Source organism: Triticum aestivum, chromosome 1D, assembly GCF_018294505.1.
Source record: "Triticum aestivum cultivar Chinese Spring chromosome 1D, IWGSC CS RefSeq v2.1, whole genome shotgun sequence".
Taxonomy (NCBI): Eukaryota; Viridiplantae; Streptophyta; class Magnoliopsida; order Poales; family Poaceae; genus Triticum; species Triticum aestivum.
In genome coordinates, this window is record NC_057796.1 from 122,357,127 (window position 1) to 122,381,855 (window position 24,729).

Genomic DNA, 24,729 nt, shown 5'->3' on the forward strand with positions numbered 1-24,729 from the left:
TAGAGATTTCAACAAGATACGGAGCAAAATAAGTGAATCTATACTCTAAAATATGTCTATATACATCTGTATGTGGTAGTCCATTAGAAATCTTTAAAAAGACAAATATGTAGGAACAGAGGGGGTATTTTTTATAATGAAGATGAGTTCAATCTATTGATTAACAAGAAGAGAATTGTTCAGTTAATTAGCTAAAAATTGGTATCGTGACAATAAATGATTCTCACTCTAAAAGCTTATCATCATCAAAACTATAGTTATTTATTGATATATCATGAAATGTATTCCTGCAAAAATGTCATACAAAAATATGTTAACGCGTATTTTTAAGGAAAAAAATGTTAGCACGTGTTTGCACAATAAAAACATAACCATTAGGCTGAATGATGAGGAGGCTTTTACAGTAGCATCTACAAGGCCGGTGCATACAGTCATGCAGTTTTCTCCCAGCATAGATGGAAGGCACTGTAATCTCCAGACTGACCCTCCAACGCCCTAGGTAAATATATTGTTTGTGTTTGGGTGTGTCTATGATGTGTTAGATGTGTGCATATTGTTATGCAGAGGTTAGGTTTTCCCTAGACGCGGTTATATCGGCTTGATATGATGACTAAATAAAATCTCTTTGTTAGAAAAATATCTTTTGTCCAACAAGAAATACGGTACATACACAACCAAGATAGCCAGAATCATGATTCTGAATCAGATCAGACCCTGATGGTAGGATCACAAATAGTAGAATTTTCACTAATAGAATCTTAAAAACATAGATTTTAATAATCAGAATCATAGAGCCGTATGAATAAGTTTGGATAGTAGTCATAGAATTGTACAATAGAATCGCGATTCAGACTACCCATCGACTATCGTGCTGGATGTACGTACACATCTGTACACATCTATTCAGGCGCATGGGCCACCCGACCGGCATTGTCGAGTGCATCTTGTTGGGGTTTGCACATCGTTGAGTAGAAGGGTTGGGCGCACTTTGCTGCGCCGTTGGTGTTGTTGGGTTTCTTAAAAAAATATTAATCACTTTATTTCAAAATATAAGGTGTATTACTTCTTTGAAAAGTCAAACCTTTTAGTTTGATCAAATTTGTAGAGAAATATATCAAAATCCATAATATCAAATCGGTATGATTAGATTCATCATCAAATGAATTTTCATATTTTTTTGGTTTAATATTGTGGATACCGATATTTTTGCTATGAACTTGGTCAAAGTTAAAGAAATTCAACTTTTCAAAAACTAATACCCCTTATAGTTTGGAACTGATGGAATATTTTGTTTGATGGGTGGAGGAGATGATGGAGTGTGTTTAATTTCTACTTATAATGTGATGATTTGGTGGCCTTTCGTGGTTGATTCTATGTTATCCACTAACCAACTTATATTTATGTGGAGAAATTTCTGTGTCATTGGCTGCATGTATTATATTGGTGCTACAGTATCTCATTGTTTTTCCTAGATGGTGGGAGGGTGCGCGGGTTGATATATTTTTATAGGCCAGTTGTTGCTGATTGATTTGAAAAATCGTTGGCCCAGTCAAAATTGTAAACCAAATCCAAAATCGAATATCTCAATTAAATGAAAGAGCTTCAAAATTTGGAAACATAGTGAATTAAAATGATTAGTGGGGGAGTTTGAGAAATTGTTGACCCGATCAAAATTGGGTGACCCAATTCTAAATTGAAAATCTCAATCAATTGTGAGGTCTTAAGAATTAGAAAGCATAGTGTATAGTATAAAAAAAATAAATGGGAAAGCTTTGAGAAATTGTTGACCCGTCAAATCGGATGACACAATTCTATTTGAAGACCTCAATTGAATGTGGGCTTTTTAAAACTAAGGAGCATAGTGTTATAGAGGATGTCGGGGGAGTGTTCATGTCCTATGCGTTTCTTTCAAAAAAAATGAAAATATGCTTTTCAATTAGTGCAATGTGGTGTGTGCATGTATATACGTATGTGTGTGTGATATGTTGATTTTTGCTATATACTCCTTCATCCTAAAATAAGTGTTTCAAGTTTAGTACAATTTTATACTAGAGTTAGTACAAAGTTGAAACATTTATTTTAAGACGAAGAAAATATGTTATATAGATGAGTGAGCGAGATTTGTTGATCTCTTCCGTGAAAAAAGAACGGGTCTGCCAGCGGATGAAGGCCAAAGAGCGGCGGAGCGGCTGACGAAGGCGACGTCCTCTTATTTTTCAGTCAACCGCACATCCTAGTCTCCTATGTATAGTAGCACCTGAGCAATAGATCAAAGTGTTCAATCTCTTCTTTGTTATCAAACTATATGAATCAATCAATCAACACGGGAAAATTTCCTAAGAACATTTAGAACCGGAGCCCTCAAATCCGTCTCAAATGCCTGGGTTAGCTGTTCGGTCACTGTCCTGGCGCAAAATTGCCACCCAAATGGCCCTTACAAATCCGACCCAAACGCCCGGACTAACCGACACTCTCCATAACGGGCCCATATTTGGGGCAGATATGGGGATGCGCTGACGCGCCCGCCATGTCATCTCCGGCAAGCCAGACCTATCCCAAATCCTCTCAAAAATGACTAGCGCTCCACTTCGACCCAAATCCTCCCGCCTTCGTCCTCCATTTCCCGCCTCCATGCAGCCACCCAACTCCTCCCTTGCTCCCCGCCCCCCTCCGTCATCGCTGATGTCATCACCAACAACCCTGTCCACTACCATGGTCACGGATGATGCCTCCAGGGAATTGGTCGGGCTCCTCTGCCTGCAACGAATCCTTGCAAGGTGGAGAACGTTGCCCAGAAGGACCGCCGCCAGAGGCAACACGAGTAGGAGGCAGCGGCGAAGGCAGTTACGAAGGTGGCCGATGTTGAGATAGCGTTCGTGCCTGGTGGTGAGGACATGGTCACATGGACTTTGGCGCGACACAGACCAATCCGGAGGTCGTGGCTCAGGGGACAAACAACTTGTCAACGGAATCCAACTCTGTCCCGCCCTCCTAATGGATGACCATCCCGATTTTGAGCCTTTTGCAAGTTGTTCCCGATGCGTCGACGATGGCCAACTTGCCGCAGCTCCAAAGGCATCGGGCAATGCCAGCTCCTGGCATGCCCACATGTTGTTCGACGAAACGCCCGACCAAGACCTGGTACTTCTTTTCCCCCTTTCACACTTGCATTTGTAGATTCTTTTGTTGCACATACCATATGATCAAACTTGTAGGATGATAGTTAAATTGCAATGCATATTTTAGGAACAAATACTGCAAGACATGATAAATGATGGTCAAGAATCTTTGCAATTTATCATGGGGGATACCAACTCCCCGGTGTTTCAAGTTGGGCAAACATCACACGCTAAAATAAGAAAGTTGGTGTGAAATTAGTGAAGCCAAGAGGTCCAACATTCACACAATTTTAAAATGTTTTGTTGTGCGAAAGTTGGTGTAACACTAGCATGGATCCGATTTGTGGAACCGAGCAAAAAGGCGAGAAATATTGGGGAGAAGATTCACAAACTTTACCATGAGCAAAAACACTATTTGGAGCCACACTCAATCTCTACCAACCGTGTCTTGTGCTCTCTCCAACATAGATGGTCACTCATCCAAGAGGTCGTGAGCAAATTTGTTAGTTATATCAAACAAGTTGTTCGCCGGAACCATAGCGGCATCGGAGTTCAACCAATGCAACTTTGGCGACGGCTTTGTGCCATCAAGTGGAGAAGAAATCATTCATTGTTTCCCATTGTTGGATGAAATTCAATGGGAAACCCAAGTGGGAAACCGTCATCGAGGGGATTGAAAATGGCACGAAGAAGATGAAGAAAAACGATGGGTCTAGCTCCGCTCAATCAATTGGATTGGATGAGGAAGACGAGGGAAATGGTGGGGCGAACATGCAACCAACCGTGCCGAAGAGAAACCGGCGGGTGATAGGGAACAAGTGGGAGAAGGAGAGGGTGGCACGTGAAGGAGCGGCAAACAAAATATCTGCCATTTGGACGGGCATTTTTTTCGCCAAGGAGGTGAAGGAGTAAAGGTACAAGATATTCATCGATGTACAAAGGGAGAAAATGGAGTTAGACTGGGATAGGTTGACCTTAGAGAAGGACAAAAAATAAAATTGGAGAGGCAAGAGAAGGTTGCCAAATGGGAGTTTGAACAAACAATGACAATGCAAGGACTTGAGTTCAAGAGAGAGAAGTTGAGGCTTGCGAGAGAGGCGGAGGAGTCGAGGATCATGTTGCAGGACATCAACCTTTTGGATGATGAAAGGAAAAACGGTTGGTCCGCATGAAGAGGATCAATGTCGCGACAATTGAAGTCATTGATTCATTAGTGTATTGCCTATCTATGTATGAGTTGTTGAACTTTATTTTGGCGTGTAATGAATTACCGTTTACATCATATTGTTGAATTTGTGATGAATTTGCGTTATATGATGAACATGCATGGATTTGGCTATTGGGATATGAGGAGTGTGGTTGTGAAGGAGGACAAATGAAGACCCGCCCAGCGCTGCCCGCGGGTGCACCCACGGGGACGTACGGGCTCGGATATGCCAACTCCGGTTGTAGATGCTCTAAGAATTCTAATCCCTTCAAAATCATAAGAAAATTATTTGAATCAAAGAAACCCTGAAAGATAAATCGGGGGTTATGTTTGCCAAAAATAAAAGAGAAAAGCATCACAAGGCTGCAGTGGACGCCGGACGTATCTAAGAAAAGACCGACGGAATAGTGCAGGGTAGTATTTATGACTAGAACACGGCCTGCCGGAAACCTTGGCGCTGGCCGGTGGCCAGTGCTGTGCTGGGGTCAAGAACAGGCTATCACTCGGTGTACTTCACAGAAGAAGCTCACCAAACATGTCCAGTGGTGCATGAAATTTCGAAGGTGTGAAGATTTACGGAAATGCAAGGCAGAAAAATAAAATATGTGAGTTAATGCATCCAAGATAAATAAAAGAGGTTGCCGCCTCTGGGTTAACTCCTTGATATACGACAAATGAGACCGGCTATATCTCACCTACCTAGAAAGAAAATTTGCGACAATGGATTTGCCGCCGCCGCCCTTTGTGGGGCCGAACTAGTGCACGACAAACCACGGCATTGGCCCAAAAAATTGCGTTAGTCGATTTGCCGCCTTCGTCTTGTTCCTTGTACTCCTGTTGGCCTCCGCCTCTCTCCCCTGCTTCAACGCCAGCGACCATTCCATGACCGCACACACCTGCCAACGCTCGATTTCTCTTAGCCATGTCATTCCCGTCTCCGGATTGTTCTCGACCCCGGTCCAACCGGAGACGACATCTCCGCCCAGGTGCTATGTGCCTGACCTTCTCTTTCGGGGAAACCATCATGCTGATTCGGTTTTCAAGCAGCTGACGCCGGTTCCATTTTCAATCGATCAAACATTAGCAAACGCGCTGAAAAATGGGGCCAAACCAAGTGGGTAAGCCGGGCCATTGTTGGGGTGCATGCGTAAAGCAGATGCATGGTGGTAGTTATTCAGGTCAGTGTGTTAGGCGTCCAACTTTCGTATGCCACTCGCGCCAACCGACTACTCCCTCCGTTCCTAATTATTTGTCTTCCTTGATATTTCAACAAGTGACTACATACGGAGCAAAATGAGTAAATCTATACTCTAAAATATGTCTATATGTATCCGTATATGGTAGTCCATTTAAAATCTCTAAAAAAGACAAATACGTAGGAACGGAGGAAGTAGATTTTTATACAGATGTCAAATCAAAAAAAAAAGACAAGAAGTTTATGCATGTGCTTCCATTCCCAGCATTGTGGTCATAGCTTTGTGTGGCTCCAAGCAAGTGGCCCAACAAACTGAAGCCCCCACCACAAATGCGTACAGCAGTGGGCACTTGAGCAACCCCCAGCCCCAGGACACCGAGATGGACAGGACTGTTTACATAGGTTTGGCATCATCACCGGATCGACCTGTATGGGCCACTGATCCGCTGCATGTTGTGCTGACTGTGCTCAATATGCCCACGTTTACTTTTACCTTTCGTTATAGCAATGGCTGATGAGGTCGGGCCCAGATAGATCTTTACGCGTCTATGGAAGATATCTAACTTTTGAATCGTTTGGGGTAAAAAACGTTGTTCCAACAGACGGTTCATATGAAAAAAGATTGAACCGCGGCCTCCTCATGATGTAAAATGCAACACCTCACGATGCAAATATACATCACGAGATGCATCTGGTCCAAAACTAGCCGCCGCCCGCGAACGCCCAACCGCCACTTCATTTTCGTTCCCGCCCGCCCGTGCCTGTCTGCCCGCCCGCGACCCTCCCGGCCGCCGCCGCCCCCCGCCGTCCGGCGCCGCCATGGCCGATGCCGACGACCCCGCCGCCTTCTCCGCCGCCGCCGCAGCCGGTGGGCTGACCCACGTGGCCGTCGCCGCTGCCATCCCGCCCGCATCCGCGGCCATGCCGCTGCCCCCCGCCCGCCGGCCCGGATTGGCGCCGCCCCGGCCGGTGGCCACCGCGCAGGTGGCGAAGCCGGCGAAGGGACGAGGAGGCAGCGTCAAACGGCCGGCCAACCGCAGCCGCAACCCGGCCGACAGTTCTACGCGGCCGATGAAGGTCTCAAAGGCGGCCGCGGCGGCTCGGGGCGACGAGTCGCAGACGGTGCGGCCGGCGGCCTCCTCCAGCAGCCACACATCCATTCCTCCACCTCCCCCGCCGCCACCGCCGGCCGTGGAGGAAGATGTGGCCACGCCGACGGCCACCGCCTCCAACATGTTCGACGAAATGTCGGAAAGGTATAAATTTTGCGGTTGTGCTCTCGTTTGTTGTTTCAATTTTTTTGTGTCCTTGATTGTTTGTGCATGCAATTGTAGTGTTGATGATGAAGCTTTCATGCACGCAACAAATGTGGCAAATGATGATTACATATATGAGTCACAAGAATATGAAACTCAATATGATGATGACAATCTTGATGTGGATGATGAGGGCTTCATTGTCAAGGGAAGAAGTGGCAATTATAGCACCGCGGAGGATGTGTTGATATGCACCGCTTGGAAGAAAATCTCTCAAGATGCAAGCGTTGGAAGCGACCAAACGGTGAGCACCTATTGGAAACGCATCAAGGAGTATTTCGATGAGCGCAACACAAGTGGTATCTTCCGTACGAGCGACTCTCTACGCCAACGTTGGTCCACCATCAACGCCGAATGCTCAAAGTGGGCCGGTTGCTTGTCAAATGTTGCTCGCATGAACCCAAGTGGTTGCGGTGATAGTGATTTGGTAAATATTTCCTCTTCGTCCATGCTTTGTCAAATATTTCCTCTTTGTTCACTATCTTGATGATGATATGTTCTTTTGTAGAAAATGATTGCACAAGGATTGTTTCGGGAGAGGAACATGAAAGGCGAGAAGAAGAAAAGGAAAGGAAAAGTTTTCACTTTTCATCATTGCTACAAAGAGCTCAAGGATGTGGAGAAGTGGAAAACTAGAGAGACTTTTGAATCGTCGAAGAAGAAGAGTGTGTTGGTTGAGGATGAAGAAGATGTCGCCATTGAGGAGACGAGCCCCACTCCTCACTCCGCGACAAAATCTTATAGGCCCGATGGAAACAAGAAAGCGAAGGGAACAAGGCCGGAGACAATGATCTCAAGGAAGGATTTGATGCCATTGTCATGGCAAGGAAAGAGTACGCCGAAGAGAAAAGAATGTTGAAGCTCAAGGAAATAGAGGAGAGGAGTGAGGCCAAGCGGCGAAGGGCGGTGGCCGAGGAGAAGAGGGCGGCAGCCGAGGAGAGGTTGGTCGCGGCCGAGGAGAGGAAGATGGACCTAGAGGAAAAGAAGGCCGCGGCTGACGAGAGGAAGATGGTAGAAGAGAGAACACTCAAGTTTATGTTTATGGACACATCAACTCTTGATGCCAAGGCAAAGGCATATGTTGAACTTTGTCGCGATGAAATGCTCATGAAGAAGCAAATGCTCATGAGGCAAATGATGATGGGAGGAGGCATGGGAGGAGGCATGGGAGATGCCATGGGTGGTGCCATGGGAGGTGCCAAGGGAGGTGCCATGGGTGGTTACATGAACATGATTGGAGGTGCCATGAGTGGTGCATTTGGCGGAAACAGGGGAGGTGGCTTCGGTGGCAACATGGAAGGTGGCTTTGGCAGCATGGGAGGTGGCTTTGGCGGCATGGGAGGTGCTTTTGGCGGCAACATGATGGGTGGCTTGGGAGGTGGCTATGGCGGCAACATGAGTGGCGTTGGAGGTGGATATGGCGGCAACATGGGACGCAATGAAGATGGTTCCGGTGGTGCTCACGGCAACGAGAGTTCACCGCTTGTTGAGAACGTCGACAAAGACGGTGATGGAGATGATGATCGTACCACGGTTCACAACATCGGTGGTGTTGATGACCCGAATGAGTGTATTCATGTGCATTTTAATTTCTAGGGCGAAAAACTTTGATTGAGACGATGCTCTTTTGGTAGACGAATTTGATACTATGATGGTGATGCACTTTTGATTGAAACTATGATGATGATGCACTTTATTTTCAAATTTTAGTTGCTATTTCAATGCAAAACCGCGGCTGAACAGTAGTTGGTAGCAGCCGCGCGGCCGTTTTCATCTTCATTTTGGACCATTTATTGGAGTTGCAAATTTGGACCATCATTTTAGACCATCTGTTGGAGTTGAGCTTTTTTCGGAGTTTCGAAACGCACTTTTTGGCGGTCCAAATTTTACATCTCCGGTTTTGGACCGCCAAATTTTGAACCATCTATTGGAGATGCTCTAAGATGCGGGCTGTGCCTCATTTGACATAATGCTAGGGGTGGGCAAATGAAAGAGCTCTTTGGACACGCCTGGCAAAACCGACTACCGAAGCCCAAGCTGCGAGGCAAACTCTTCTCCACATCATTTTTTTTCGAAGCACCTCTCCGCATCATTATCATCATTGCAAAACAGAAATCAGCACCCTAAAACCGCCGCCTCAACAAACCACATGGACAAGCTTTAAGGAGAAGAAAGACGTGAAGACACCTCCATCACCCGATCCAATGGATCTAAGGTTTCCCTCCAAAACCAAAGGAGGAGCACACCTTCACAACCACGCTTACAAGAAAGGTTTCGGCACCCATGAGCACCACCATCGCCGGTTCCGATTAAGACCAAAAAGAGGAGCTCTCCACCCTGATCTGACCGCGGGATCTGATGATCCACTACACCGACCCTCGGCCATAGCCGTTGCCCACAACCGTGATCTTTACTACCGCCGCATCACGAGGAACAACAACCAGATCAGAGACCCAACTCGCACCCGATCAAGATCAAAGCCGCTCGAGCGAAGCAGTAGAGCAGAGAACTAGCAGAGCCCTCCACCTGCAGCATACCTTGCGCTCGGGAGACGTCACGCCTGCCACGCCCTGCAATTCCCCGAGCCCAACATGTGCCAGCCACTGCAGCGCCCAGCCGTCGATCCACGTCCCACGTAGACATCCTGCGCCGAGCACCAAATGTGTGCAGCCACAGCCGCACGCTGTCCACGCGCAGGTCACACCGGGTTCCACTCTGCAGAATCTCCTCTCCTGGCCATCGGCTTCAATATGCCCCATGTGATCCAGAGAGCGGTACCATTAGTTACAACTCAGGTAAGATAGCAAATGATCTGCATCCTTCGATTCCTTCCACACAGACAGACTGCTATGGAAGGGCATATTATTTGTACCATATGTCTGTATGGCAACTAGTGGGTAGTGCTCGCAAATGCTCATTGTGGAAGATTTGGACATTTCAAAGAGAGCAAACTGGGAAGTACAGCTGCAATAAAGTCAGCAAAAGTGGGTGCAACCTAAAGGCGTCCTGATAACAAAGGAACACGAGAATCACTTGAACGTGGTGTGTTCAACCCAAACCATAGTTGCACATGCTAACATAGAGCTGTGGTTAGATCTATGGCGGTCCTACATTTAAACATTCTGGTGAAAATACTATAGATGCAATTTGTCAATAATTAGGACACCATGGCCGCATGGAATCAGGGATGGACTATTCAGATCCTCATCAATACTAGTAGAATAGACAAGTCATTTTTACTGGCAAGTCTTCAGATTATCCCTACCGTGTCACAATGTTGAGGGCCGAGGGCCTTCTGTAAATCTCCCCTATCACTGCTTGTGAATATGCAGTAGGTACCCCCCCCCCCCCCCTCCTTTAACTGTAGTGTTGGCAAAGAAGAGATACAAAAGGAAGTCTTGTGAACTAAAATGGCAAATTCCTGACAAATGGCAACATGTAATCAGGGAAAAGGACAGTGGGACATTAACAATTTAGAAACACATACCTAATTCCGTCAAGGATAACCGACACTAACTATGAATCAGCAGAACATGAGACAGACAAGTAAACAGTACTACCAGAATAGAAGCATGCCTACGTAATTAACGTAATGATGGATAAGCGTAATTAACGTAATGATGGATAAGCAGATTGCACGTGCAGTTTGGAGTGTTTTAGTAAGAAGATAGCAAGAGTCACCATATTATACTCCCTCCGTCCCAAAATTCTTGTCTTAGATTTGTCTAGATACGGATGTATCTAACGCTAAAACGTAACTAGATACATCCGTATTTAGACAAAATTAAGACAAGAATTTTGGGACGGAGGGAGTAATTCATGAAGCACTCCAGACAACAACACATTTGCACACAGATTAACATACATTTGCAATTCCCTCACAATCTAGCATATGGATCATGGAAACCAGAAGGGTCTTCTTTTAGAGCTACAACAAAAAGAGTTGGAGCTACTATAGGGTAGTCTAACATGCTAGCTTTCAAATGTTGGAAGTTAAATAAGAACATTTCTCATAAAGTGCTAAAATGAGAGCAAATGAAAGATTGATGGTCCTAGATAGATGGTCCTAGATCACATGTTCTGGTAATGCTCATGTTGATGGTCTGTCTTTTCTTCTCCTATAAATCTTCTTAGCAGAACGAGGAGGTACAGCATCAGTACTACTGGTATTTGGAACACGATCTTCCGGAGATTGGTTGAAATTTGGTGTTGGGCTTGCTTCCAAAACATCTGTATTCTGTGACCCACTTGCAGTAATCTGCCTCCTCAGATATAACATCTCACCTTTTGCTGTGGCCAACTCCTCTTCAAGCTTTGTACTCCTGATTTCACTATTCTCTCTCTCCATCCCAAGCCTTTTAATAAGATGCTGAGCATCCACCATATTTTTCTGAGCTTCGGCTGTACTTTTCTTTTGCTCCAAAAGAGCCGCTGAAAGAACCTCTTTCTCTTCTTTAATAGCAGAAATCCTGGAAACAGTGCTATCAAGCTTATTAGACAGAAATAATGTACTCTCATTCACCTCATTTAGTGAAACAGTGGCCTCATCCAAGTCTGCTTGAAGAGCTCTTCTAGCTTCAGATTCCACCTGCGATTGTTTCACCAATGCCTCAAGCTCCCTATTTAAAGTAGCATTAATCCTTCGTTCTCTAACAAGCTCATCTGTTGTGGACTCTAACTTTTTATATGCATCCAGCAATTCTTTACTAAGTTCATCATGCACTTCTTTAATAGACACCAATTGATTAGAGGTGACTTCAAGATCTTCTTGTGTCTTTTGATGTATCTCCTTCACTGAGGCCAATTCATCTGAAAGAGCTTTACAAACTGATTCCGCTTCTTCTACTTTCTTAATCAGAGCCTGTTTCACTTCATTAGACTCATTTGTGAATTCTGAAATCTGGGTTGTCAAGTCATGGTTTGATATATTTACTTCATTAAGCTCTTCGGACAGTTTGAACAACTCATTTCTGGATTCTTTAAGTGCATCTTCAGTGGACTGAACAAGATCCGACAATTTTTTCCGGGTCTCAACTTCATTGAGTAGCATTGTTCTGTTAGCTTCCAATTCACTGTTTAACTCGGCAATTATAATTCTGTCTTCACTAGAGTCACTTAATGCAGTAGAAAGTCGTTCTTCAAGTTGATTGAGCTGACCATCTTTATTGGACAATAGTTCAGAATCGCGAGAGGCCCTCATCTTAGAAGCAGCTTCCAATTCCGTGTACTGTTTCATTAACTCGCTTATTTTTTCCTCGGCATCACTCTTTGCTCTGTACAATGTTTGGACATCCTCATTCAATGAATCAATTGAGGATATCTTTGATTTTATATCATTTTTAACTGCATAAACATACTTCTCCAGTTGCTCCATTCTAGAATTTGCATGTTCCAGGCTCTCTTTAGTCTGATTAAACATCAAGTGCAGGCTCTGGTAGTCTCCTTCCTTGGTTGAAAGTGATGAACTGAGTTCTGTAATGTTTTCCTCCTTGTCATTTACATCTTGGCTAAGCAGATTTACCTTGCCATGTAAAATATCAAGTGTTTCCAACTTGTCCCTCAAATTTTCTTCAAACGCATGTTTGTCTTCCTCTGCTTGTGCAATGCTAATCTCAAGATCATGTATTTCATGTTTAAGCTGTTCAACTAGCTCCTTCTCCTTCATAACTTCCTCATTTAAATTTTTTACAGTTCTCTTCGTTGAAGCCAATTGATCAAGAAGAGAAGCTTCCTCGTCCTGGAACATCCTAGCTTGTTTCTTCTGTGCCACTTGTTCGTCCAATAGCCTTTTCTCATAGTTCTCTCTAAGCAAAGACATCGCTGCCTCATCTTCAGCCAATTTGATCTCCATCTGGGGAAATAGAACATCAGATTTGTTAGTTCATAGTCCTTTACGAATTCAATGTACGTAGACATAGAATTTCAAGAAAGTTTTTGACACATAATCTCTGCACTGTGAAAGCCATTCTAGTATATCTAAAGAAACTCATCTTGGTTTATCAAATATATCCAGGTCATGTTAACAACCAAGACAAAGGGGCAGGAAAATATGCATTCAGAAACATCCCTGTGAAAGTAGTAGGTGCATAGTATTAAGGCCCATGGCAAAGAATAGAACATCAGCAAAGTAAACATATAGTATATATTTCATTTGCTGGGATTTCTAAACAATTACTGAAAGCCTTAAACCTGGAATGAGTCTCAAGATGATGAAGCTTATCAAGGCATGCATACCATAGATGCTGAATCAAATTCAGGCACACACAAAAAAGGTAACTTACAACAGATATATTTGAAACATTTGTCGGACAACAGATCCTGAGCAAAATAATTAAGAAAGGATGATTAACTGTAAGTCATGTCTGACATTTAAGCATGCATCAGGACTTACATGTCAAATGCTAAATGAAACTGAATACCATGAATGCAGGATAGACACCAAATTTGCCATTAAAGTGATGTGTGCTACTGCGCTACTTTGCAGCAGCAGCAGAAGCATTTAATTGGGTATGTAGCGTACTGATATTCGAGCTAACAGGTTAGTTAACATTTTCTATTAACGTGTATTTAAGATTAGGATGGTGGCGATGCAGATGAGATGGTGACCAAAGGTTTGTAGATGGCATACAGATGAGATGACTGACTGCAAGGCCTTCTTTTCACGTTGAGTAGTACCAAGAAGCCCAGCCAGAAGCCCAGAAGCAATAACTGCAATTGCATTCAGAAGACTAGCAAGTGGATTCCCTGGAGATGGCCTTTTCACCTCAGGCTGAGGTGGTCCAGCCCTAGTTTCTTCAGGCTGCATTTCCTCAGACATCTGAATGTCCATTTTATCTGTAAGAACAATGCCATAAATTTATCAGGCTTATCAACTCATAGTCAGGTAGTATAACATAAGGAAACTAACTAATAATGGGCAAATCATATTGGCATGAAAAAGAGTGGGTACATATGGACAAACTTGGCGTTTGTTGCTCTGCTTCTCAAATGGCCAATGCCATGCTACTTTATAACCTTGAAAAAATTAAATGCTCTCCCAAAGAGACGTGACCACACTAAAACATGTGAAACAATCATATCATTAATCAATTCAAAAGTGGCATCATCAATAAAACACAAATAGGAGTGCCTTTGTTTTTTTAGTCAATGTACCTCACACCAGAACGCAGGACGTAATAAGACATTCCCAGAGGCTTGAGTAACTCCTGGTTTTGTGCACTCATCACATCAAGCTAGGACTTAATAAGGCTATTTTTCTCCCTAGCTTTACAGATACACCGTCCCATAAGTGAATGCATGAAAGCACAGATCAACCTGCTTAATTAAATGTCCCATACTCATTCCCATACAAGGTAATTCTCAATCACCCGTATGAATCCTTTTTTCTCCTTTTTTGGGAGGTTTTTTTTTGGCCTCTGGCTGAATTAAGAGAGGACATGTGTAATTCTGGGGACCAGGAGGGGTACAACCTGTGTGTGCATCTTGCTGCCAACCATGACTTTGGACGCACGTCCTCCGCTTCACTTGATGCAGATACTTTAGTCGGTTTCTAACCTCCTCTCGATTCTCTTCACGTGTCCGGTTCTCTCTCCAGGCATATCCACGCCGCCCCACTGCTATACGAGCTTATAAAATGGCTCCACCATTGCCCCGTTCCTCCCCAACCGCCGCACCTGCTTCTTCCCAGCTACACCACCGCCACCCCACTTCCGCCCCCATGTCCATCGCCACAGCGTTGTGGATGGCATCCTGCGCACGGATGCCTCAAGTGGGGTTGGCTGACCTCTTCTCCTGCTCAATGTTGACGGCTGGGGCGAGCCGCCACTACCTAAGTCCCCCGCGTGCGCCACCACACCTCCCCCATCTGCCTACTCCGCTGCTCTTGCCCACATGGATGGCAACGGCAAACATCCCATCCCTGCTGTGTACCAGGCGCCGACATCGGTGGTGAACGGCGGTATGGGAGACAGCAAGCAGTGGCCCGAGCCGGAGACGAGGAAAAGGAGAAGTCGTGGAGGAGAGAAAGAGACGGGGAAGAGCAGAGGTGGTCCTGTGATGCCGACGACTGCCTCTCAATTTTTTTTTTGCGCCGTGAATCTCTCGATCAGGCTCTACTCCCCTTCCAAATAGCTCTCTCTCTCTCTCTCTCCCTCTCTCGGTCGGTCGAAAGTGAAGAGTAAGAAGGAAGCGAGCGAGAGGCCCCATAGACGGCAGTGCATGTCAGCAGACCTCCGTCGTGGCCGGCGCAGGCGCCGCGCCCGTAGCCCTACCAGAGGAGCGCCTGGGGTTCTGCTTATGCTCGCTGGCCGGCCGCGGCCTCCGGTTCCCACTCCCTGACCTGCGCGGCTCCCCCGCAACGTCGTCCTTTCCACAAGAACACATGAACTATGGATGTAGCCGTGTACAGACTTCCACAAGGCCTCCTCCCTTGGTGCCTCGACCCATCCCTACCCATGTCGGCCCCTGATGGCCTCCGCCCTCCTCTAGCTGCCTCTCCGCCCCGGTCTGGCTTTCTTCTTCGTTTTTAAGAGAGCCCAGTACACGCAATGCTCCTACTCCAGTTGTCCTGCTGCGTGTAGCTTCCCAGATCAGGGTCTTCCAGTATGCCGCCGGCAACGACGCTGGTACTGAAGCCCGACTCCTCCTGCCCTGGTGCCATTCCCCTTTTTTTCCTATCCTGTGAGAATTTTATACATTTGCCTGTTGCTATTGCTACATATGATGTATTTTTGCTTCCAAATTTTTTTGCAATTGATTGTCAATTGATGTGAACTCATTGAAGGTTCGGGTGTAATGTGTAGTCTGAAGACATGGGGTGTTGTTTTGCAACGCATACAATCCAGATTGGCCCTGGGTAATGAATTTGAAATTGTCATATATGAGTTCAGACCTTCCGGTATAATGAACTCTTGATGTAAAAATCAAAAGGCTTGCTGCATAAATTTAGAGGTTGCAGCATAAATTTAGAATGGCCATGGATAATGAAACTGTATTCATAATTAAATTGATGTATACACTGACATATGGACATTATCTTCGCTGAAGATGAGCCTGAGACATCAAGCTACAGCTAATGAAGTGAGCATAATGTTGATATTAGTATTCAGGTTATGCATCGCTAAAAAGCTTCTGTAGGTTTAGCTTTGTAGTACCATGGTTGACTTTGTATCATACACTAGCTACTGAAGTAGGATCAGCTTGGTCTTGTGTCATGCACTAGCTACTAATGTGTACATGTGGATTAACATATTCACCACTTATTTTGCTGTGTATAGGTTCAAATAATTATTTTGATAATTTGACCATTTTGCAATGTAATAACTACACCTATTACATCTACAGGAATGCCACAGGCACATAGCTAATCAAGCAGTACACATTACCTTATACATTATATTTGGTGAGGCTTCCTATTTCAATGTTTCCTTTTGGCCTTCTATTGCAACTTTGAACCTTTTTTGTGTCACAGCAAATATTATGAGATTGCAGGATAAGGAGCTTGCTATTGTGGTTGTGCTTGCCATAAAAAAAATCCTAACTATCCTTGTCAGATATACAGATTTAGACCTTCATGTCGTAATAACAGTTCCTCTCTGTTTAAAATGCATAACCACTTCTATTAAGACCTCACCAAATCTAGTTTCTTTCTGTTGCTGTAGTGAGATTTTGCCTGCCATTGATGTCATAACCAATAGTGTAAATGTTGGGTTAAGTCCTCGGTGTTCACTGGCTAGACAGGGAAATCCTTCCATTCTGAAACATGTATTGTGCACTACACACGCATATGAGCATCATGACTTTGCTTGGATAGGCTGAACATCAATACATTTGGAATTAATATTTACTGGATCTGCAAGTCTTATTTTACCCCTTGCTGATGTCCACATTTTTGTCGCTTTGACTTTTGGATGCTCTGCCTCGAATCACTGCTGAGCATAGGTATCATTCAGGTGGGTGTGATTTTGTTTTTCTCTTCTCTGTGGACAGTGTAATTTGGATAAAGCAATAAACTTGATACAATACTATTTCCCACAATTCATACAACTAGTAAACAAAATCCCCCCTAAAAAGGAAGTAAACAACATATCAATAGAAACAAAGAAAAGGCTGAATCAAACAAAAGATATATAAACACGTAAAAGTTCACAAATTATACGGAAAACAACACAAGGTCCTACTAACGAAGGCACGCCGCGCGGGTATCAGCTAGTTAGAACAAGGACAAATGCTCTTTCTGATGCAGAAATGCTTAGTTCATGCCAATTCAATTGGCATTTTCCAAAACTACCACTCCCTCCATCCAGAATTACTTGTCACAGAACTAAAATAATTCTGGACAGAGGGAGTATTTGACATGGAATGGATAGCAGAGCATACATTTTATTGTGGAAGCAGCATACCGCATTCAATGTTGCACAAATAACATTTAACAAAACTGAACATAAGAAAAACACTCTTATGAGTGTAAGTCAGCACTATCGCCGCCGAGTGATTTGGCCAAACTATTTCGTAACAGGGATGGTTTAGAACATGCAGGGTGCCCATTCGCATACAAGGTTTTGACTTCCTCAGGGCGATGATTAGCCTAGCCGGCTAGCCATTTGCAGGCTTCGGACTAAAGTTTCAGAAAATCTCCAAGGTTCCGACCTCCAGGGTTATGTGTTCAAGAAACATTTGCATCAGTTCTTTTTAGGAGATCCGCATCAGATTTCAAACTAAGAATCTCATAGATCATCCCCACGCTGAGCAGAGCCCTACTCACCAGTGACGAGATCGACCGCTGAGGGCTGCGCGGCGGAGGTCGCCGCGTCACGGAGGCGCAGGAGCGGGAGCACGGAGATCCCGACCAGGAGCACGGCCCTCCTTCGCGTGGCCGCCGACGATGCCACCACCGACGAGGAGCGGGCGGCATCGGGCGAGGCAGCGGCTGTGACGGCCCCCCGCGGCGAGCGGGAGAGTAGGGAGAGGCGCCGCCGCGACGGCGGCGGCTGCGCCGGCGGCGAGACGACGAGGAGGTGGTGGTAGCCCATGCCGTCGCCTCGGCCACCCTAAAACCCTAGGCTAATCCCCCAAATCCCTTCAGCTCTCGCTGCTTGGTCCCTTCCGCTCACTATAGGAGGTGGTGGAGTAATAACAACGCTCATTTTACTTCATTTTAACGGCAGCAGCGGAAAATGCTGCGTGGTGGCGTCGCGCGGAAGCGAAGTGGAAGGAGGATGAAGGGAAGCGAAGGGGAAGGAGGATGAAGAGGCTCCGGTTCAGAGGAGTGGTATACTGCGCTACCGAAACATTAGAGCATCTCTGATAGACGGATATCTCGTCGCCTGCGTATAGATTAGGATAAAGATTCATCTTCTACATCCTCTGTCCTCCCTGCAGATAGCCTACACTAGGGCTAATTTTATGTCTGAGGTGAGGCGTGAGCAAGGTTGTCAGAATTATCGGACCAGAGTTTTGATGATAGGATCGCCGCTATAGAATCTTAACTATCGGTATCACAGAAACATAGATTATATGAACCAAAATTATTGAATTAGAGGGGTTAGACTGTATCGTAAAGTTATTGACAAGCTTGGGCGTGAGTGATTATACCTTAAAACGGGCTCGAAAGTGATCAATATTAAAGTTTTCGACATCATTAAAGGCCCTAATCGTTCTTCTCCCTTGTTCTTCTTCTTACTCTCTTGTTCCTCTTCTTACTCATTCTTTGTGTTGGAGGGCGACAATCCACGAGAGCCTACGGGCGATCAGGTCGACCTAGGGCAGCTCATAGCTGACGTGCGCTCTCATGAGGTCGCTCCCGGGCGTCTAGGGTTTAGGGTCCTCAAAAGACCTCGTCGACTTGTCTTGCGTATATCGCTCTCGAGGAGGCTCCTTCGGCGACATGTCCTGTGTATCGCGCTCGATTTCCAAAGGTTCACGGTGACGTGTCTGTGTGCAAACACACTTTTGGTGACTCCGTTGGGGATAATCGTTTCATGAGAATAATGTATCGGGTAGCCCTAGTTTTTTTTTCCAATCATACATTTAATTACATGCGAGAGTCGATGCAAAATAATCTTCATGCTTCAACTTCTTATAATTTTAACAACATGCAACATATGTGTCCCAACCATCATGCATCGGCAAACCCGCAAATCTATATGCTGATGAACAACATGATGAGTTCAGCTACTGAACTCGAAATACCCAATGTTAGAATTTCCAATATCACATAAGAAAGTGTTTCACCCTTTTATTCATCAGCAACTAACTTACAATACATGAATGCAAACATGCTAGTGGATAGGGGAATTGGCCATGCTACTACTAGTTGTTTGTCCAGTTACCCTCAATCGTATATTATGCTTCATGCTACTAACTATTTGACACTATATGCAATTGTACATACTCGTAATTCGGCTCCGCACCTTCACATGCATAGGCGAAAGGTGAAAAAAATCTATAGGAGCACATGTGTCTTCACCTAGTACTGTAGCATATAAGTTTTTGTTGTCCCTACACAACCTATCCAAAATGGGTTAGTGAGAACAATCTTACATTATTTTGGGATTTGTGCAACACTATTTGCCAAGAACTAAAAGAAGGCGGACGGAAACATGGTTTCACTATTGTAAAAGCCAGAGTTGTGCATGATGACTTCACTAATACTATATCATCCAGTACACCCACTAAACGATTGCAAAGTTTCGGCCACTCATTATCGAAAGTGTCTCAAAACATTGGGGGAGGATTGTGCTAAAATTGGAGGGAAAAAGCTGAAAGCTCGCCAGGCTAAGATGTGGGCTGAAATTAGACAAGAATAAGAAGCCTTGCGAAGTAGCAAAGAAAAAATATGTTTGGTTAATGAAGATAATTCGGTTATTGAAAAAGCCGAATCAAATAATACATGTGTCGAGTTTACTAAAGAGAAAGAGGACTACAAGGCATTGGGAAGCCATCCGAAAGATGATCTTTCAAGTTACACAACTATTGTGCTCTCCCAACATATTTGAATAGGTATGTCTAACAAATGATTTACCTATTTTGATATTTGATCACAACTTTATTGTTGATGCATCTGTTAGAAACATTCATATAAGTGATTTTAAAAGACCAATGAAGAAGGATAATTTATTTGTTAGCAATAAAATTATTGCAAAGCATATCGGTCAAACACTTTGTACCATTCAAGAGAGACCGATAGTGACTTATTATTGCGGCCAAAGTATTCCCATTGTTTTACTTAAAGTTTATATCTAACTGGATTGCTTTGCTTGTTTCATACTTGGCTTACATTTGGTCTCAAATGAGACATATATGTTATAACTCTTTTGATTTCGGAAATCTAAAGCCAAGGTCAAATTATGTTGAGAAAAATGATGCTAGCGTAATATCTCATCTAAAGATATCGGATAGAAAGTGCAAAACATAATGCATAGCGAATGTGGTGTGTCAAATCTAAACCATCCGCTCGCTTTCTTTCAAAGTCGTTCTCACAACAAGATCAACTAGAACATGAGAAGTATACCTTCAACTCATGTGTGTGATCAAATCTTTCATTTGTTGTTGAAGATAATTATATTAGAACTATTGATCACCATGTCAAGCCAACAGTCCAGGGACGAATGTATTGTAAGTTGCATGATTTGTCAAGCATAGTTTTGAGGATTGCAACATTTTTCGCCAAGTGAAATCGGCCATTGTCAAAGGATGATTTAAATTTGTTGAAACACCAAGGGATGACTAGGGAGCGACAAATGATGGGACCCAATGGGTCTGTCGGGCGCAACACTGCAATGACACATGCCACTGTGCCTGCCAATGAAGCCTCGAATGGCAATATTCGGGGACCTCTGTGCCCAGAGAAAAATCATGCGCCATATCAACGGCAAGCATCCAGCTAACATGACCAAACTACATGTGCTAGGCACCTGCTATAAATGGTATATTCTTTCCAAATTATGTTTCATCTATTACTCGAGTTTTTTGGTTCTCCACTACTGAAAGGATCTCGATGATGACTAGAAGGGGGTGAATGGGTGTTTTAAAACTTTTACGGATTTGGCTTTATGGAAAACTAAGTGCACCAACAACCTATGCTAAACAAGATAGGCACTTTAAGGAAACTAGCAAGCACAAACTATATCATAAGATATGGAAATAAAGGAACAACTAAGCAATTCTGTTGGGGAACGTAGTATTTCAAAAAAAATTGCCTACGCACACGCAAGATCCATCTAGGTGATGCATAGCAACGAGCGAGGAGAGTGTGTCCACATACCCTAGTAGACCGAAAGCGGAAGCGTTTAGTAACGCGGTTGATGTAGTCGAACGTCTTCGCGATCCAACCGATCCAAGTACCGAACGCACGACACCTCTGCGATCTGCACACGTTCAGCTCGGTGACGTCCCTCGTACTCTTGATCCAATTGCGGCCAAGGGAGAGTTTCATCAGCACGACGGCATGGCGACGGTGATGATGAAGTTACCGACGTAGGGCTTCGCCTAAGCTCTACAACGATATGACCGAGGTGGAAATATGTGGAGGGGGGCACCGCACACGGCTAAGACAACTGTCAACTTGTGTGTTCTAGGGTGCCCCTGCCCCCGTATATAAAGGAGCAAGGGGGAGGCCGGCGGGCCCTAGGGCGCGCCCCCAAGAGGGGAATCCTACTAGGACTCCAAGTCCTAGTAGGAATCCATCGAGAGGGAGAGAGGGGGAAGGAAGGAAGAGGGGAAAGGGAAGGAAAGGGGGGCGCTGCCCCCTTCCCCTAGTCCAATTCGGACCCAAGGGGCGACCAGCCCCTCCTGGCCCTTCCTCTCTTCCCACTAAGGCCCATAGAGGCCCATTAGTTCCCCCGGGGGTTTCGATAACCCCTCGGCACTCCGATATTTATCCGGTGACCCCCGAAATTCATTCGGTGTCCAAATAACATCGTCCAATATATCAATCTCTATGTCTCGACCATTTCGAGACTCCTCGTCATGTCCGTGATCACATCCGGGACTCCGAACTACCTTCGGTGCATCAAAACACATAAACTCATAATACCGATCGTCATCGGACGTTAAGCGTGCGGACCCTACGGGTTCGAGAACTATGTAGACATGACTGAGACTCATCTCCGATCAATAACCAATAGCGGAGCCTGGATGCTCATATTGGTTCCTACATATTCTATGAAGATCTTTATCGGTCAAACCGCATAACAACATACGTTGTTCCCTTTGTCATCGGTATGTTACTTGCCCGAGATTCGATCGTCGGTATCTCAATACCTAGTTCAATCTCGTTACCGGCAAGTCTCTTTACTCGTTCCATAATGCATCATCCCATAACTAACTCATTAGTCACATTGCTTGCAAGGCTTATAGTGATGTGCATTACCGAGAGGGCCGAGAGATACCTCTCCAACAATCGGAGTGACAAATCCTAATCTCGATCTATGCCAACTCAACAAACACCATCGGAGACACCTGTAGAGCATCTTTATAATCAGCCAGTTACGTTGTGACGTCTGATAGCACACAAAGTGTTCCTCCGGTATTCGGGAGTTGCATAATCGCATAGTCGTAGGAACATGTACAAGTTATGAAGAAAGTAGTAGCAATAAACTAAACGATCATAGTGCTAAGCTAACGGATGGGTCAAGTCAATCACATCATTCTCTAATGATGTGATCCCGTTCATCAAATGACAACTCTTTGTCCATGGCTAGGAAACTTAACCATCTTTGATTAATGAGATAGTCAAGTAGAGGCATACTAGTGACACTCTGTTTGTCTATGTATTCAAACATGTACTAAGTTTCCGGTTAATACAATTCTAGCATGAATAATAAACATTTATCATGATATAAGGAAATATAAATAACAATTTTTTTATTGCCTCTAGGGCATATTTCCTTCAGTCTCCCACTTGCACTAGAGTCAATAATCTAGATTGCATAGTAATGATTCTAACACCCATGGAGTCTTGGTGCTGATCATGTTTTGCTCGTGAGAGAGGCTTAGTCAACGGGTCTGCAACATTCAGATCCATATGTATCTTGCAAATCTCTATGTCTCCCTCCTTGACTTGGTCGCGGATGGAATTGAAGCGTCTCTTGATGTGCTTGGTTCTCTTGTGGAATCCGGATTCCTTTGCCAAGGCAATTGCACCAGTATTGTCACAAAAGATTTTCATTGGACTCGATGCACTAGGTATGACACCTAGATCGGATATGAACTCCTTCATCCAGACTCCTTCATTTGCTGCTTCCGAAGCAGCTATGTACTCCGCTTCACACGTGGATCCCGCCACGACGCTCTACTTGGAACTGCACCAACTGATAGCTCCACCATTCAATAAAAATATGTATCATGTTTGGGACTTAGAGTCATCCGGATTAGTGTCAAAGCTTGCATCCACGTAACCGTTTACGACGAGCTCTTTGTCACCTACATAAACGAGAAACATATCCTTAGTCCTTTTCAGGTATTTCAGGATGTTCTTGACTGATGTCCAGTGATCCACTCCTGGATTACTTTGGTACCTCCCTGCTAAACTAATAGCAAGGCACACATCAGGTCTGGTACACAACATTGCATACATGATAGAACCTATGGCTGAAGCATAGGGAATGACTTTCATTTTCTCTCTATCTTCTGTAATGGTTGGGCATTGAGTCTGACTCAACTTCACACCTTGTAACACAGGCAAGAACCCTTTCTTTGCTAGATCCATTTTGAACTTCTTCAAAACTTTATCAAGGTATGTGCTTTGTGAAAGTCCAATTAAGCGTCTTGATCTATCTCTATAGATCTTGATGCCCAATATATATGCAGCTTCACCGAGGTCTTTCATTGAAGAATTCTTATTCAAGTATCCTTTTATGCTATTCAGAAATTCGGTATCACTTCCGATCAACAATATGTCATCCACATATAATATCAGAAATGCTACAGAGCTCCCACTCACTTTCTTGTAAATACAGGCTTCTCCAAAAATCTGTATAAAACCATATGCTTTGATCACACTATCAAAGCGTATATTCCAATTCCGAGAGGCTTGCACCAGTCCATAAATGGATCGCTGGAGCTTGCACACTTTGTTAGCACCTTTTGGATCGACAAAACCTTCTGGTTGCATCATATACAACTCTTCTTTAAGATATCCATTAAGGAATGCAATTTTGACATCCATATGCCAAATTTCATAATCATAAAATGCGGCAATTGCTAACATGATTCGGACGGACTTAAGCATCGCTACGGGTGAGAAGGTCTCATCGTAGTCAACTCCTTGAACTTGTCGAAAACCTTTGCGACAAGTCGAGCTGTGTAGACAGTAACATTACCGTCAGCGTCAGTCTTCTTCTTGAAGATCCATTTATTCTCTATGGCTTGCCGATCATCGGGCAAGTCAACCAAAGTCCACACTTTGTTCTCATACATGGATCCCATCTCTGATTTCATGGCCTCACCGCTTCCTCATAGTTCGTAGGTTCGTCATGGTCAAGTAACATGACTTTCAGAACAGGATTTGTTGGGGATCGTAGCAGAAATTTAAAATTTTCTACGTATCACCAAGATCAATCTATGGAGTCATCTAGCAACGAGAGAGAGGGGAGTGCATCTACATACCCTTGTAGATCGCGCGCGGAAGCGTTCAAGAGAACGGGGTTGATGGAGTCGTACTCGTCGTGATCCAAATCACCGATGATCCTAGCGCCGAACGGACGGCACCTCCGCGTTCAACACACGTACGGAGCGGGGACGTCTCCTCCTTCTTGATCCAGCAAGGGGGGAGGAGAAGTTGATGGAGATCCAGCAGCACGACGGCGTGGTGGTGGAAGTAGCGGGATCCCGGCAGGGCTTCGCCAAGCGCAAGCGGGGAGGAAGAGGTGTCACGGGAGGGAGGGAGGCGCC

The 24,729-nt window shown here is 44.6% G+C and overlaps 1 protein-coding gene and 1 long non-coding RNA gene across 2 annotated transcripts; both read right to left on the reverse strand.

The window, feature by feature from the left end:
- Positions 1 to 10,681: 10,681 nt before the first annotated feature.
- LOC123180704 (MAR-binding filament-like protein 1) lies at positions 10,682 to 18,200 on the reverse strand. The gene is made up of 3 exons (XM_044592817.1): positions 17,600 to 18,200; positions 13,466 to 13,671; positions 10,682 to 12,688 (listed from the first exon to the last, which is right to left on the reverse strand). The coding sequence occupies exons 1-3, from the start codon at positions 17,865 to 17,867 to the stop codon at positions 10,928 to 10,930; spliced, it is 2,235 nt and encodes a 744-aa protein (XP_044448752.1). The 5' UTR covers positions 17,868 to 18,200; the 3' UTR covers positions 10,682 to 10,927.
- On the reverse strand, positions 13,787 to 17,593 carry LOC123180705 (uncharacterized). The gene is made up of 2 exons (XR_006491203.1): positions 13,990 to 17,593; positions 13,787 to 13,892 (listed from the first exon to the last, which is right to left on the reverse strand). It is a non-coding gene; the product is annotated as an uncharacterized lncRNA (long non-coding RNA).
- Positions 18,201 to 24,729: the final 6,529 nt, after the last annotated feature.